The sequence below is a fragment of the Mytilus californianus genome, unplaced genomic scaffold (assembly GCF_021869535.1).
Source record: "Mytilus californianus isolate M0D057914Y unplaced genomic scaffold, xbMytCali1.0.p SCAF_8, whole genome shotgun sequence".
NCBI classification, from domain to species: Eukaryota; Metazoa; Mollusca; class Bivalvia; order Mytilida; family Mytilidae; genus Mytilus; species Mytilus californianus.
In genome coordinates, this window is record NW_026262734.1 from 11,650,166 (window position 1) to 11,666,619 (window position 16,454).

At 34.4% G+C, this 16,454-nt stretch overlaps 1 protein-coding gene across 4 annotated transcripts in view; it reads right to left on the reverse strand.

Moving 5' to 3' along the window:
* The window catches only part of LOC127712073 (GATOR complex protein Iml1-like), a 111,549-nt gene that overhangs the window by 51,667 nt on the left and 43,428 nt on the right, over positions 1–16,454 (reverse strand). For all 4 annotated transcript variants that reach the window (XM_052218270.1, XM_052218267.1, XM_052218268.1 and 1 more), the window contains exons 16-21: positions 7,411–7,519; positions 5,053–5,291; positions 3,523–3,729; positions 2,658–2,755; positions 1,881–1,960; positions 275–399 (exon numbers count right to left, since the gene is read on the reverse strand). In XM_052218270.1, the coding sequence (XP_052074230.1) occupies positions 275–399; positions 1,881–1,960; positions 2,658–2,755; positions 3,523–3,729; positions 5,053–5,291; positions 7,411–7,519 (858 nt within the window). The remainder of the gene's footprint in view (positions 1–274; positions 400–1,880; positions 1,961–2,657; positions 2,756–3,522; positions 3,730–5,052; positions 5,292–7,410; positions 7,520–16,454) is intronic.

Sequence of the window (16,454 nt, forward strand, 5' to 3'; positions counted from 1 at the left end):
ATTTACTACTACTGGGTTTATACCACAGCTGGTGGACTATAAATCCCAAAAAAATACAATCCACCAAGGAGACAGTACTTTAGTGATACCATGATTTAAATGATACATATTTGTCAACACATTTCCTGTTAAAAATTACGTAAAATTAACTACAAAAGATTGAGCAGTTACATCGGCAAATAAATTTTTGTTGATCTTGAATTTAAACTCAGATTTGAGAAGTGCAAAAATATCTGAGCAGTAACAGTTTATTCATTTCTTTTTTTTTTCATACCTAAATCTTGCATGAACACTGAAGACCCTGTTGATGATGGCCAATGTGGATCATTGTTTCCTTGGTAACTAGAATGAAGAGGAGATAAGCCTAAACTACTACCACCAGAGTCTCGACCTTCATTTCTGTGAAAAACAAAAAAAAGATAAAATGATTTAACAAGTTTCAAAAACGATATTATTGAACATGAGGTTTAAGTAGCAATTTAATAAAAGAACCTTAGTGAGCGTGCTCACATACCCCACGTCCCCACATTGTCATTGGAGAAATAAAATTAAGTGTAAGAAAAAAAAATTGTATCAGAAAAAAAAATTGAATCATAATTTCCTGTCAATATGCACATCTACATAGTATGTCCTTATTATCTACACAGTTTCATGAAATTCTGTTGTGTGGTTTGAGAGGAGTTGCGATGACAAAAGGTTGCAGTAGTATACTGGGCAAATAAGTTCAAAGGGGCGTAACTCCTGAAAAAAAAAAGAATCATAATTTCCTGTCGATATGCACATCAGCGTAGTATGTCCTTATTATCTGAAAAGGTTTCATGAAATTCTGTTGTGTGGTTTGAGAGGAGTTGCGATGACAAAAGGTTGCAGTAGTATACTGGGCAAATAAGTTCAAAGGGGCGTAACTCCTGAAAAAAAAAAGAATCATAATTTCCTGTCGATATGCACATCAGCGTAGTATGTCCTTATTATCTGAAAAGGTTTCATGAAATTCTGTTGTGTGGTTTGAGAGGAGTTGCGATGACAAAAGGTTGCAGTAGTATATTGGGCAAATAAGTTCAAAGGGGCGTAACTCCTGGAAAAAAAATTGAATTGTAATTTCCTGTCGATATGCACATCTACGTAGTATGTCCTTATTATCTGAAAAAGTTTCATGAAATTCTGTTGTGTGGTTTGAGAGGAGTTACGATGACAAAAGGTTGCAGTAGTATATTGGGCAAATAAGTTCAAAGGGGCGTAACTCCTGGAAAAAAAATTGAATCGTAATTTCCTGTCGATATGCACATCTGCGTAGTATGTCCTTATTATCTGAAAAGGTTTCATGAAATTCTGTTGTGTGGTTTGAGAGGAGTTGTGATGACAAACTGTTGCAGTAGTACATTAAAGTAAATAAGTTGAAAGGGGTGTAACTCCTAGAAAAAGAATTGAATCGTAATTTCCTGTCGATATGCACAACTACATAGTATGTCCTTATTATCTACAAAGGTTTCATGAAATTCTGTGGTGTGGTTTGAGAGGAGTTGCGATGACAAGAAACAGGACTGACGGACTGACTGACTGACTGACTGACTGACGGACGACCGGACGGACAAACAGACGGACGGATCAAAAACATTATACCCTCTGCAACTCGTTGCGTGAGGTATAATTATGTTTAATATTTAAGTTGATTGTAAGAAATTTCAGAACAGCCTGAAATGAATTTTTTTTTATCAGTAACCCTGACCTCTTAGGCCCAGCAAACCTACCTATATATATCTAGACTATGATGTCATTATCTATCAAAAATGTACAGAACTTCACCTCCCCCTCAATTATTAAACCAACAACTTGTAAAAATGACAATAAAGTCCAGACGTGAAAAAATTCATTATACATACCCAGGACCATCCACAAAATCATTACTGCTTTGTCTTGAAAACAGCTTAGTTTTTCTTGCTTCTAAAGCTAAATGTGCACCCTATAAGAAAAACAGTAAATGAAATCATTTCGTATAAAATATAACCTTTTTAACAAGTTACACATCATTATTTGGTATTGACCTTTGAATGTAGGTGGGGTATTTTTTAAGAACCAATACTTAAAACATCAGGCAAAGCTTTTCTTAAATTCATCCGTGAATCCCTCAGACAAGACTATTCTTGCATCTAATTGCAACAGTTCAGGTGGTGAACTATTCAGTTGCATATTCCTCAAACTTCAATAGATATTATATATTTTTAATAATGCAAAAAATTCAATATTTCTGAAGTTTATTTTGTTAATCTTTCTGTATTTTTCCTAGGTAAAACTTCAGGTGCTAATAAGAGTATTAGGTATATTTTAATCTTTTTGTGTTGTACATATAACTTTTTTAAAACGCTTTTGTGCCTTATATAACAGCAATCTATGTTATAAGAATTGTGTAGATGATGGGGTAACACTCTCCTATTCTTTATACGTCTGAATTTAGTATGGTATTCAATGGTATTTCTGGAAAATTTCCTGATGTTGATAAATCTTGTTAATTTCCGCTGGTCTGTGTGAAGAATCTGCATGGCCTGATCACCTATTTTGTAGTACTGATATTGATTAGTCTTTAAATCATTGGGATGCAATAAAAAGAAAGAAAACTTACTGGAAAAAACACTAGATGCTCGTATACGATTATCTTTTACCTGTAAAACTTCTGGTGTTGGCAGACAATGCTCCTCTTCTATAGCATCTGTAGTACTTGTATGTATGTGATGGGTTTGTACTGCAGCTCCACGTAAATCTGTAAATATAACGTAGAATATGAAACTGAGGGCTAGATTCAGGTCCCCTCCTTTTATAAAGATAGAAAATTTGTGTTTAGTACATTTTTCTGATTTTACCCTGATGCACACCCCTTATTTTTGGGTTGGTCTCTATGCCTCATTCCCTTTCCTTGTTTAGAACACACATGATTAATAATCATGGGGTAGAGGCAGGATTTCTGAATTTGGGGCGAAAATCAAGGTAACAAAATATATACTGCTAAGGGGAGTGAGGCGAAATGTAAATGGACAATTTTTATGCTTAAAAATCATAAATCGTGAGAGATTTTTTTCTGTGATAAAAGCTCTATGCCACAACCCCCTCCCCCTCCCAAAATAGTTGATGCAAAAAATAGCATTGAATTTAAAACAAAACTTAAAGACTCCCTTATGCACATCTATACCACTCAGCTAACCATTCTTCAAATAGATCAACTATACTTAAAATAAATCATTATTAGTAATTTAACAGACTATGTTAAACGTATGTTATATTAACCATTCATAAGTGTGAAAAGGTTTACATAAGGGTAGGAATGGGGTTCCCCACATGATGAATGACAGTAAAATATTTGTTAAAATAACGTTAACGATAAACATTTTACTCCATTTGACGCTAACAGTAGCTACAAAATTAGATTTGACGAATGACGATAAAAAAATTAAGGCTCATTTGATACTAACGGTAGTGAAAAACCGACATTTGACGCTTGACGATCAAGAGCATTTGTACCCTCTTACATACCTCTGGGGAAAGCATGTACCCATCTTCTTCTGTAGGATGTCATTTTGAATTGCATCCTAGATGGAGCAAAAGGGTTGATGAGGGCACGACGTGACTTGACATGATGTTGTGCCCTGGAATGACTGACAGGTGATCCAGCACTCCCCACCCTGGGCCTCAATTTGATTGTCTCTTCACTGTCTGTAGATTCAAATGACAGCTTTTTGTCTGAAAAATTATAAATATTGAGAATTTCAAATTTTCAAAATTCCCTTATGATACACAAAAGCTGAAAACACATCAATCTTAGGCATAGAATTTTCACACTTTTGTATTAATGCTTCTGCATATTAATTTTCTAGTTTTATAAACATAAATTGAGAGTCCTATTAGAAATACAATTTGTTAAAAGAGTTCATTCAAGTTACCTATTCTGCAATTCTATACATATAAAATGAATACCACAAGAAAATTCTATTTTTAAGTACATTCAGCATAAAACCTTAAAGGAATCTAATTGTAGGCAAAATATTGTTTCAAAAGACTAGATGTAAGGACAGCTGTTCTTTGACAACGCTCATTTTTTTCGAGCTTGCGAATAAATTTTGCAAAAACAAGACATAGGGATCCCATAGGGCGGCGTCAACAGTTAGGTTCAGTTTGTGGTTAAAAGATTTTTTGGACATCAATAACTCTGTCAAACATACATGGAATTTATGAAATTGGGACAGACGCTTGTTTATGACCAAAATACAGGATACAGGCAAAATTTTGAAAATATTAATTTTTATTTTTCCTTATTTTACTACTAAATGGACTTAGTTTTTTTTACAGTTAACTTCAGATTTTGTCTGAGGTTAAAGTTTTTCAGTCATCAATAATATAAATTTGTCAAACCTTCATTGATTTTTATAGAATTTGGACAGAAGCTTTTTAATGACCAAAAGACAGTATGCAGAACAAAATTTGAAAATATTTATTTTCATTTTTCTGTATTTTACTGATAAATGGACTTAGTTTTTTACAGTTAACAAGTAGATAAGTCTGGGGTTAAAGTTTGTTACGCATCAATTACTTTGTCAAACCTTCATAGAGTTTTATGAAACTTTGACAGTAGCTTTTTAATGATTAAGAGATAATGTCTGAAGCAAACCTTTGAAAATATATTTTTTCATTTTTAGCATTTTTCTGATAGTTTTTACAGTTATCATTTAAGGACAGTCTGGAATAAAAAAAAATTTACATGATAAATTTGCAAACCTTCATGGATTGTTATGAAACTTGAACAGAAGCTCATCTTCAAGACCAAAAAATAGCATCTAAAGAAAAAGTTTGAATTTCTTTTAAATTCTGTATTTAACTGATAATTGGACTCACTTTTTAAGTCAACATTACACTTTAACACTGACAGCAGTAATCGCAGTCGAGACACAGGGTTTCGCAGAACCCCTTAAGTATTTTTTATACGTAATCAACCTTCTGGCTTATTTAAAAAAAGCTGTTACCCCCAAAAAAACAAGTCAATAACTAATTCTGTAAAAATATACAAACCAATAACAGGATAACATCCAACAGAATATGCTACTTCTTCTCCACTAGGTGACCTTGGTATATTTATAGCAGGTGACCTTGTTCCTTGACTACGACCTTCAGATTTCTCCAGTGCTAATCCAGCAAAGTCATCAGATATATGTCTGTCTCTTGGACGACGAAGGCGCTTGGCTTCAGCCAAAGTAGATATAGTGTTTTTGTTACTTTGATATCTAATAATTCTTTTCCTTTCACCTAGCCTACAATACAAAGTAAATTGCTCAAATTTGTTAATTTTCAAACTCCTGAATATTAATCATACCATAAAAAAATCATGACTGATGTCAATATTATCATCAACACTGTTATAACTTCCTCATTCCAAAATTGAATATAATATTTGATAAATTTGGTGTGTCAGAATCGCTTTTCTAAACTAACAGTCTTTAGGAACCTCATACCCAAAAATATGAAATCAGATGGTGTACAGAAACTTTAATACAAAAGAAGCTATGTGACCAAAAGGGAACTAAAAAGAAAACAGAAATACAAGTCTAACTTAAAAACTAATTAGTTCTATGTTGTTGAGTATTGATTTTACATGTCAAACTCCCCTCTGTGATAGTAGGTCCCTTTTATTAAATACTTACAAATATATACATATTTTGCTAGGTGTGAGCACACTTCTATTGATGAAGCCCCTATGAGAAACTTTATATGTCTATTGTTGGATTGCTGTCACCATTGACATACAATTGTCTCCTCTTATACACACTCAAGTGCACCTTTTTACTATTAAGACATTTTACTGTAAAGCTTTCATAATTAAGGTTTGGATAGTTATTTATATGAAAACATAAAATTATTTTTTAGAATCCTATTTTGTGAAATCAGTCCAAAATAAGAAATAAAAATCTCCCTCATCCCTTTTACACTATTTTGATTATTTTCTACTGTGAAAGGAACATGAGAGTCTTGAACTTCATTTAATGAAGCTTCAAACAATTGCCATGATAAATTAGAGTATGTGTTGAAAATCAACTTCTCAACTATCTCGTTTTTATATAGATTAGACCTTTGGTTTTCCCGTTTGAATGGTTTTACACTAGTAATTTTTGGGGCCCTTTTTAGCTTGCTGTTTGGTGTGAGCCAAGGCTCCGTGTTGAAGGCTGTACCTTGACCTATAATGGTTTACTTTTATAAATTATTACATGGATGGAGAGTTGTCTCATTGGCACTCATACCACATCTTCCTATATCTATATACAATATGCCACCTCTAGATTAATATATGAACAATCTTGTTTTTGAATCCCTTTGAATAATACTGCAATCATATTTTGTGTGTTATGTTTCAAATAAAATATGTTTAAACTAATATAGCATCCTTAAAAAATGTTACCTGGTAATGAATTAAAATGAATAAAGTAAATATTAGAAAAAAGCAAATGTTAATCAAATTAAAACAATTTTGACCATATATTTTCTTGGAAACAGAAATTTCTAGAATCACAACCGCACAAGCCGTTAATATGGTTATGCTATATAGACAATATATTCATGATTTGGCCACACTCTTGCGAGGCTCTAGATACCTTCAAAATAAGCCCGAATTCGTACCATGAAAGTGATACGGAAATCTATTTTCTAGACACTACAGTAAATTAAAGATGACAATGGCAACCTCATAACCAGCCTGTACACCAAACCCACAGACGCACACCTATACCTGCATAACAAATCTTGTCACCCTTTACATCAAAAACAAAGCATCCCTTACAGCCAGGCCATCCGCATAAGACGAATTTGCAGTCATAACATAGACTTCGAAAAAATACAAAAAAATCCTAAATAGAGGATATCCTGAAAATCTACCTAACAAGGCCATAGATACCGCAAGACAGAAAGAACAAAGAAATTTGCTACTTGTCAAAGAAAAAACGGAAAAAACGATATCATTCATAATTAATCACAACCCTCACAATCTGCCTATCAAGCAAACCAAAAACACAAAGGAAAGAAATTTTTGAAAGATTGCCTGAAACATACAAAATTAGCCAAGCCAAAATGATCCTCATGCCTCAGAAAGCCCCAGATTTACGACAACTACTAGTGAGAAGTGACATCAACCACCTTACAAGGGGCCCCGAAGAGGCCCTTGTAAAAGAAATTGCCACATCTGCAGGATGATGAAAACCCACCACACCATAACAAGCCATTCCAATCAAATACAATACAAGATCTTATTATCCAACAGAAAACCCCACAGGAAAAGGCAGAAACATGTCGACAGAATAAAACCTTTACCTTGTCGTAACCTGGATGTTGTAGTCTTTTAATAGTTTATATATTTTCTTGTAAGGTTAACATTTTACTCACCCAAAACTTGGGACTGGCACTTTAAAGATCTGAGCATCATACTCATCATAATCAACAAAAGGGAAATTATCTTCATCATTATGTACAGACTGTGGTGAGTGGATCAATTCTGAAAGATACGAGAAATTATCTTCATCATTATGTACAGACTGTGGTGAGTGGATCAATTCTGAAAGATAAGTGAAATTATCTTTATCATTATGTACAGACTGTGGTGGGTAGATTAAATCTGAAAGATACGGGAAATTATCTTCATCATTATGTACAGACTGTGGTGAGTGGATTAATTCTGAAAGATACGTGAAATTATCTTCATCATTATGTACAGACTGTGGTGAGTGGATTAAATCTGAAAGATACGGGAAATTATCTTCATCATTATGTACAGACTGTGGTGAGTGGATTAAATCTGAAAGATACGTGAAATTATCTTCATCATTATGTACAGACTGTGGTGAGTGGATTAAATCTGAAAGATACGGGAAATTATCTTCATCATTATGTACAGACTGTGGTGAGTGGATTAAATCTGAAAGATACGGGAAATTATCTTCATCATTATGTACAGACTGTGGTGAGTGGATTAAATCTGAAAGATACGGGAAATTATCTTCATCATTATGTACAGACTGTGGTGAGTGGATTAAATCTGAAAGATACGTGAAATTATCTTCATCATTATGTACAGACTGTGGTGAGTGGATTAAATCTGAAAGATACGGGAAATTGTCTTCATCATTATGTACAGACTGTGGTGAGTGGATCAATTCTGAAAGATACGAGAAATTATCTTCATCATTATGTACAGACTGTGGTGAGTGGATCAATTCTGAAAGATACGTGAAATTATCTTCATCATTATGTACAGACTGTGGTGGGTAGATTAAATCTGAAAGATAAGGGAAATTATCTTCATCATTATGTACAGACTGTGGTGAGTGGATTAATTCTGAAAGATACGTGAAATTATCTTCATCATTATGTACAGACTGTGGTGAGTGGATTAAATCTGAAAGATACGTGAAATTATCTTCATCATTATGTACAGACTGTGGTGAGTGGATTAAATCTGAAAGATACGGGAAATTATCTTCATCATTATGTACAGACTGTGGTGAGTGGATTAAATCTGAAAGATACGAGAAATTATCTTCATCATTATGTACAGACTGTGGTGAGTGGATTAAATCTGAAAGATACGGGAAATTATCTTCATCATTATGTACAGACTGTGGTGAGTGGATTAAATCTGAAAGATACGTAAAATTATCTTCATCATTATGTACAGACTGTGGTGAGTGGATTAAATCTGAAAGATACGGGAAATTGTCTTCATCATTATGTACAGACTGTGGTGGGTAGATTAACTCTAAAAGATACAGGAAATTATCTTCATCATTATGTACAGACTGTAGTGAGTGGATTAATTCTGAAAGATACGGGAAATTATCTTCATCAATATGTACCAACTGTGGTGAGTGGATTAATTCTGAAAGATACAGGAAATTATCTTCATCATTATGTACAGACTGTAGTGAGTGGATTAATTCTGAAAGATACGGGAAATTATCTTCATCAATATGTACCAACTGTGGTGAGTGGATTAATTCTGAAAGATACAGGAAACAAGAGTGCACACGCTGAAATGTCTCGCCTTCTTTACTAATCATTGATATTATGTTGATAGTCCTAAATATAAAGCTTTATTACAACTGTCACATAAACTTCACATTAACCAAGTAAACTAAACATTGACCAATGAACCATGAAAATGAGGTCAAGGTCAGATGAACCATGCTAGGCAGGCATGTACAGCTAACAATTCTTCCATACAACAAATATAGTTGACCTATTGCTTATAGTTTAAGAAAAACAGACGAAAACACAAAAACTTAACACTGAGCAATGAACCTTGAAAATGAGGTCAAGGTCAAATAAAATCTGCATGACTGACATATAGATCATAAAATATTTCCATACCAAATATAGTTGAACTATTGCATATAGTATTAGAAAAAAAGACCAAAACTCAAAAACTTAACTTTGACCACTGAACCATGAAAATGAGGTCAAGGTAAGATGACACCTGCCAGCTAGACATGTACACCTTACAATCATTCCATACACCAAATATAGCTGACCTATTGCATGCAGTATTAGAAAAAAAGACCAAAACTCAAAAACTTAACTTTGACCACTGAACCATGAAAATGAGGTCAAGGTCAGATGACACCTGCCAGCTAGACATGTACACCTTACAATCATTCCATACACCTAATATAGTAGACCTATTGCATACAGTATAAGAAAAACAGACCAAAACACAAAAACTTAACTATAACCACTGAACCATGAAAATGAGGTCAAGGTCAGATGACACCTGCCAGTTGGACATGTACACCTTACAGTCCTTCCATACACCGAATATACTAGACCTATTGCTTATAGTATCTGAGATATGGACTTGACCACCAAAACTTAACCTTGTTCACTGATCCATGAAATGAGGTCGAGGTCAAGTGAAAACTGTCTGACGGGCATGAGGACCTTGCAAGGTACGCACATACCAAATATAGTTATCCTATTACTTATAATAAGAGAGAATTTAACATTACAAAAAATCTGAACTTTTTTTTCAAGTAGTCACTGAACCATGAAAATGAGGTCAAGGACATTGGACATGTGACTGACGGAAACTTCGTAACATGAGGCATCCATATACAAAGTATGAAGCATCCAGGTCTTCCATCTTCTAAAATATAAAGCTTTTAAGAAGTTAGCTAACGCCGCCGCCGCCGCCGCCGCCGCCGGATCGCTATCCCTATGTCGAGCTTTCTGCGACAAAAGTCGCAGGCTCGACAATTATCTTCATCATTATGTACAGACTGTGGTGAGTGGATTAATTCTGAAAGATACGGGAAATTGTCTTCATCATTATGTACAGACTGTGGTGAGTGGATTAAATCTGAAAGATACGGGAAATTGTCTTCATCATTATGTACAGACTGTGGTGGGTAGATTAACTCTAAAAGATACAGGAAATTATCTTCATCATTATGTACAGACTGTAGTGAGTGGATTAATTCTGAAAGATACGGGAAATTATCTTCATCAATATGTACCAACTGTGGTGAGTGGATTAATTCTGAAAGATACAGGAAATTATCTTCATCATTATGTACAGACTGTAGTGAGTGGATTAATTCTGAAAGATACGGGAAATTATCTTCATCAATATGTACCAACTGTGGTGAGTGGATTAATTCTGAAAGATACAGGAAACAAGAGTGCACACGCTGAAATGTCTCGCCTTCTTTACTAATCATTGATATTATGTTGATAGTCCTAAATATAAAGCTTTATTACAACTGTCACATAAACTTCACATTAACCAAGTAAACTAAACATTGACCAATGAACCATGAAAATGAGGTCAAGGTCAGATGAACCATGCTAGGCAGGCATGTACAGCTAACAATTCTTCCATACAACAAATATAGTTGACCTATTGCTTATAGTTTAAGAAAAACAGACGAAAACACAAAAACTTAACACTGAGCAATGAACCTTGAAAATGAGGTCAAGGTCAAATAAAATCTGCATGACTGACATATAGATCATAAAATATTTCCATACCAAATATAGTTGAACTATTGCATATAGTATTAGAAAAAAAGACCAAAACTCAAAAACTTAACTTTGACCACTGAACCATGAAAATGAGGTCAAGGTAAGATGACACCTGCCAGCTAGACATGTACACCTTACAATCATTCCATACACCAAATATAGCTGACCTATTGCATGCAGTATTAGAAAAAAAGACCAAAACTCAAAAACTTAACTTTGACCACTGAACCATGAAAATGAGGTCAAGGTCAGATGACACCTGCCAGCTAGACATGTACACCTTACAATCATTCCATACACCTAATATAGTAGACCTATTGCATACAGTATAAGAAAAACAGACCAAAACACAAAAACTTAACTATAACCACTGAACCATGAAAATGAGGTCAAGGTCAGATGACACCTGCCAGTTGGACATGTACACCTTACAGTCCTTCCATACACCGAATATACTAGACCTATTGCTTATAGTATCTGAGATATGGACTTGACCACCAAAACTTAACCTTGTTCACTGATCCATGAAATGAGGTCGAGGTCAAGTGAAAACTGTCTGACGGGCATGAGGACCTTGCAAGGTACGCACATACCAAATATAGTTATCCTATTACTTATAATAAGAGAGAATTTAACATTACAAAAAATCTGAACTTTTTTTTCAAGTAGTCACTGAACCATGAAAATGAGGTCAAGGACATTGGACATGTGACTGACGGAAACTTCGTAACATGAGGCATCCATATACAAAGTATGAAGCATCCAGGTCTTCCATCTTCTAAAATATAAAGCTTTTAAGAAGTTAGCTAACGCCGCCGCCGCCGCCGCCGCCGCCGCCGGATCGCTATCCCTATGTCGAGCTTTCTGCGACAAAAGTCGCAGGCTCGACAATTATCTTCATCATTATGTACAGACTGTGGTGAGTGGATTAATTCTGAAAGATACGGGAAATTGTCTTCATCATTATGTACAGACTGTGGTGAGTGGATTAATTCTGAAAGATACGGGAAATTGTCTTCATCATTATGTACAGACTGTGGTGAGTGGATTAATTCTGAAAGATACGTGAAATTGTCTTCATCATTATGTACCAACTGTGGTGAGTGGATTAATTCTGAAAGATACAGGAAATTATCTTCATCATTATGTACAGACTGTAGTGAGTGGATTAATTCTGAAAGATACGGGAAATTATCTTCATCATTATGTACAGACTGTAGTGAGTGGATTAATTCTGAAAGATACGGGAAATTATCTTCATCAATATGTACCAACTGTGGTGAGTGGATTAATTCTGAAAGATACAGGAAATTATCTTCATCATTATGTACAGACTGTAGTGAGTGGATTAATTCTGAAAGATACGGGAAATTACTTCATCATTATGTACAGACTGTGGTGAGTGGATTAATTCTGAAAGATACGGGAAATTATCTTCATCATTATGTACAGACTGTAGTGAGTGGATTAATTCTGAAAGATACGGGAAATTATCTTCATCATTATGTACAGACTGTGGTGAGTGGATTAACTCTAAAAGATACAGGAAATTATCTTCATCATTATGTACAGACTGTAGTGAGTGGATTAATTCTGAAAGATACGGGAAATTATCTTCATCAATATGTACCAACTGTGGTGAGTGGATTAATTCTGAAAGATACGGGAAATTATCTTCATCAATATGTACCAACTGAGGTGAGTGGATTAATTCTGAAAGATACGGGAAATTATCTTCATCATTATGTACAGACTGTAGTGAGTGGATTAATTCTGAAAGATACGGGAAATTACTTCATCATTATGTACAGACTGTAGTGAGTGGATTAATTCTGAAAGATACGGGAAATTATCTTCATCATTATGTACCAACTGTGGTGAGTGGATTAATTCTGAAAGATACGGGAAATTATCTTCATCATTATGTACAGACTGTAGTGAGTGGATTAATTCTGAAAGATACGGGAAATTGTCTTCATCATTATGTACAGACTGTGGTGAGTGGATTAAATCTGAAAGATACAGGAAATTATCTTCATCATTATGTACAGACTGTGGTAAGTGGATTAATTCTGAAAGATACAGGAAATTATCTTCATCATTATGTACCAACTGTGGTGAGTGGATTAATTCTGAAAGATACGGGAAATTGTCTTCATCATTATGTACAGACTGTAGTGAGTGGATTAATTCTGAAAGATACAGGAAATTATCTTCATCAATATGTACCAACTGTGGTGAGTGGATTAATTCTGAAAGATACGGGAAATTGTCTTCATCATTATGTACCAACTGTGGTGAGTGGATTAAATCTGAAAGATACGGGAAATTATCTTCATCATTATGTACCAACTGTGGTGAGTGGATTAATTCTGAAAGATACGGGAAATTATCTTCATCATTATGTACCAACTGTGGTGAGTGGATTAATTCTGAAAGATACAGGAAATTACTTCATCATTATGTACCAACTGTGGTGAGTGGATTAATTCTGAAAGATACGGGAAATTATCTTCATCAATATGTACCAACTGTGGTGAGTGGATTAATTCTGAAAGATACGGGAAATTGTCTTCATCATTATGTACAGACTGTAATGAGTGGATTAATTCTGAAAGATACAGGAAATTATCTTCATCAATATGTACCAACTGTGGTGAGTGGATTAATTCTGAAAGATACGGGAAATTGTCTTCATCATTATGTACCAACTGTGGTGAGTGGATTAAATCTGAAAGATACGGGAAATTATCTTCATCATTATGTACCAACTGTGGTGAGTGGATTAATTCTGAAAGATACGGGAAATTATCTTCATCATTATGTACCAACTGTGGTGAGTGGATTAATTCTGAAAGATACAGGAAATTACTTCATCATTATGTACCAACTGTGGTGAGTGGATTAATTCTGAAAGATACGGGAAATTATCTTCATCAATATGTACCAACTGTGGTGAGTGGATTAATTCTGAAAGATACAGGAAATTATCTTCATCATTATGTACAGACTGTGGTAAGTGGATTAATTCTGAAAGATACGGGAAATTACTTCATCATTATGTACAGACTGTGGTGAGTGGATTAATTCTGAAAGATACGGGAAATTATCTTCATCATTATGTACAGACTGTGGTGAGTGGATTAAATCTGAAAGATACGGGAAATTACTTCATCATTATGTACAGACTGTAGTGAGTGGATTAATTCTGAAAGATACAGGAAATTATCTTCATCATTATGTACCAACTGTGGTGAGTGGATTAATTCTGAAAGATACGGGAAATTATCTTCATCATTATGTACAGACTGTGGTGAGTGGATTAACTCTAAAAGATACAGGAAATTATCTTCATCATTATGTACCAACTGTGGTGAGTGGATTAATTCTGAAAGATACGGGAAATTGTCTTCATCATTATGTACAGACTGTAGTGAGTGGATTAATTCTGAAAGATACAGGAAATTATCTTCATCATTATGTACAGACTGTGGTAAGTGGATTAATTCTGAAAGATACGGGAAATTACTTCATCATTATGTACAGACTGTAGTGAGTGGATTAATTCTGAAAGATACGGGAAATTATCTTCATCATTATGTACAGACTGTGGTGAGTGGATTAACTCTAAAAGATACAGGAAATTATCTTCATCATTATGTACAGACTGTGGTGAGTGGATTAATTCTGAAAGATACGGGAAATTATCTTCATCAATATGTACCAACTGTGGTGAGTGGATTAATTCTGAAAGATACAGGAAATTATCTTCATCATTATGTACAGACTGTGGTGAGTGGATTAAATCTGAAAGATACGTGAAATTATCTTCATCATTATGTACAGACTGTGGTGAGTGGATTAAATCTGAAAGATACGGGAAATTATCTTCATCATTATGTACAGACTGTGGTGAGTGGATTAAATCTGAAAGATACGGGAAATTATCTTCATCATTATGTACAGACTGTGGTGAGTGGATTAAATCTGAAAGATACGGGAAATTATCTTCATCATTATGTACAGACTGTGGTGAGTGGATTAAATCTGAAAGATACGTGAAATTATCTTCATCATTATGTACAGACTGTGGTGAGTGGATTAAATCTGAAAGATACGGGAAATTGTCTTCATCATTATGTACAGACTGTGGTGAGTGGATCAATTCTGAAAGATACGAGAAATTATCTTCATCATTATGTACAGACTGTGGTGAGTGGATCAATTCTGAAAGATACGTGAAATTATCTTCATCATTATGTACAGACTGTGGTGGGTAGATTAAATCTGAAAGATAAGGGAAATTATCTTCATCATTATGTACAGACTGTGGTGAGTGGATTAATTCTGAAAGATACGTGAAATTATCTTCATCATTATGTACAGACTGTGGTGAGTGGATTAAATCTGAAAGATACGTGAAATTATCTTCATCATTATGTACAGACTGTGGTGAGTGGATTAAATCTGAAAGATACGGGAAATTATCTTCATCATTATGTACAGACTGTGGTGAGTGGATTAAATCTGAAAGATACGAGAAATTATCTTCATCATTATGTACAGACTGTGGTGAGTGGATTAAATCTGAAAGATACGGGAAATTATCTTCATCATTATGTACAGACTGTGGTGAGTGGATTAAATCTGAAAGATACGTAAAATTATCTTCATCATTATGTACAGACTGTGGTGAGTGGATTAAATCTGAAAGATACGGGAAATTGTCTTCATCATTATGTACAGACTGTGGTGAGTGGATTAACTCTAAAAGATACGGGAAATTATCTTCATCATTATGTACAGACTGTAGTGAGTGGATTAATTCTGAAAGATACGGGAAATTATCTTCATCAATATGTACCAACTGTGGTGAGTGGATTAATTCTGAAAGATACGGGAAATTATCTTCATCATTATGTACAGACTGTAGTGAGTGGATTAATTCTGAAAGATACAGGAAATTATCTTCATCAATATGTACCAACTGTGGTGAGTGGATTAATTCTGAAAGATACAGGAAATTATCTTCATCATTATGTACAGACTGTGGTGAGTGGATTAATTCTGAAAGATACGGGAAATTGTCTTCATCATTATGTACAGACTGTGGTGAGTGGATTAATTCTGAAAGATACGGGAAATTGTCTTCATCATTATGTACAGACTGTGGTGAGTGGATTAATTCTGAAAGATACGTGAAATTGTCTTCATCATTATGTACCAACTGTGGTGAGTGGATTAATTCTGAAAGATACAGGAAATTATCTTCATCATTATGTACAGACTGTAGTGAGTGGATTAATTCTGAAAGATACGGGAAATTATCTTCATCATTATGTACAGACTGTAGTGAGTGGATTAATTCTGAAAGATACGGGAAATTATCTTCATCAATATGTACCAACTGTGGT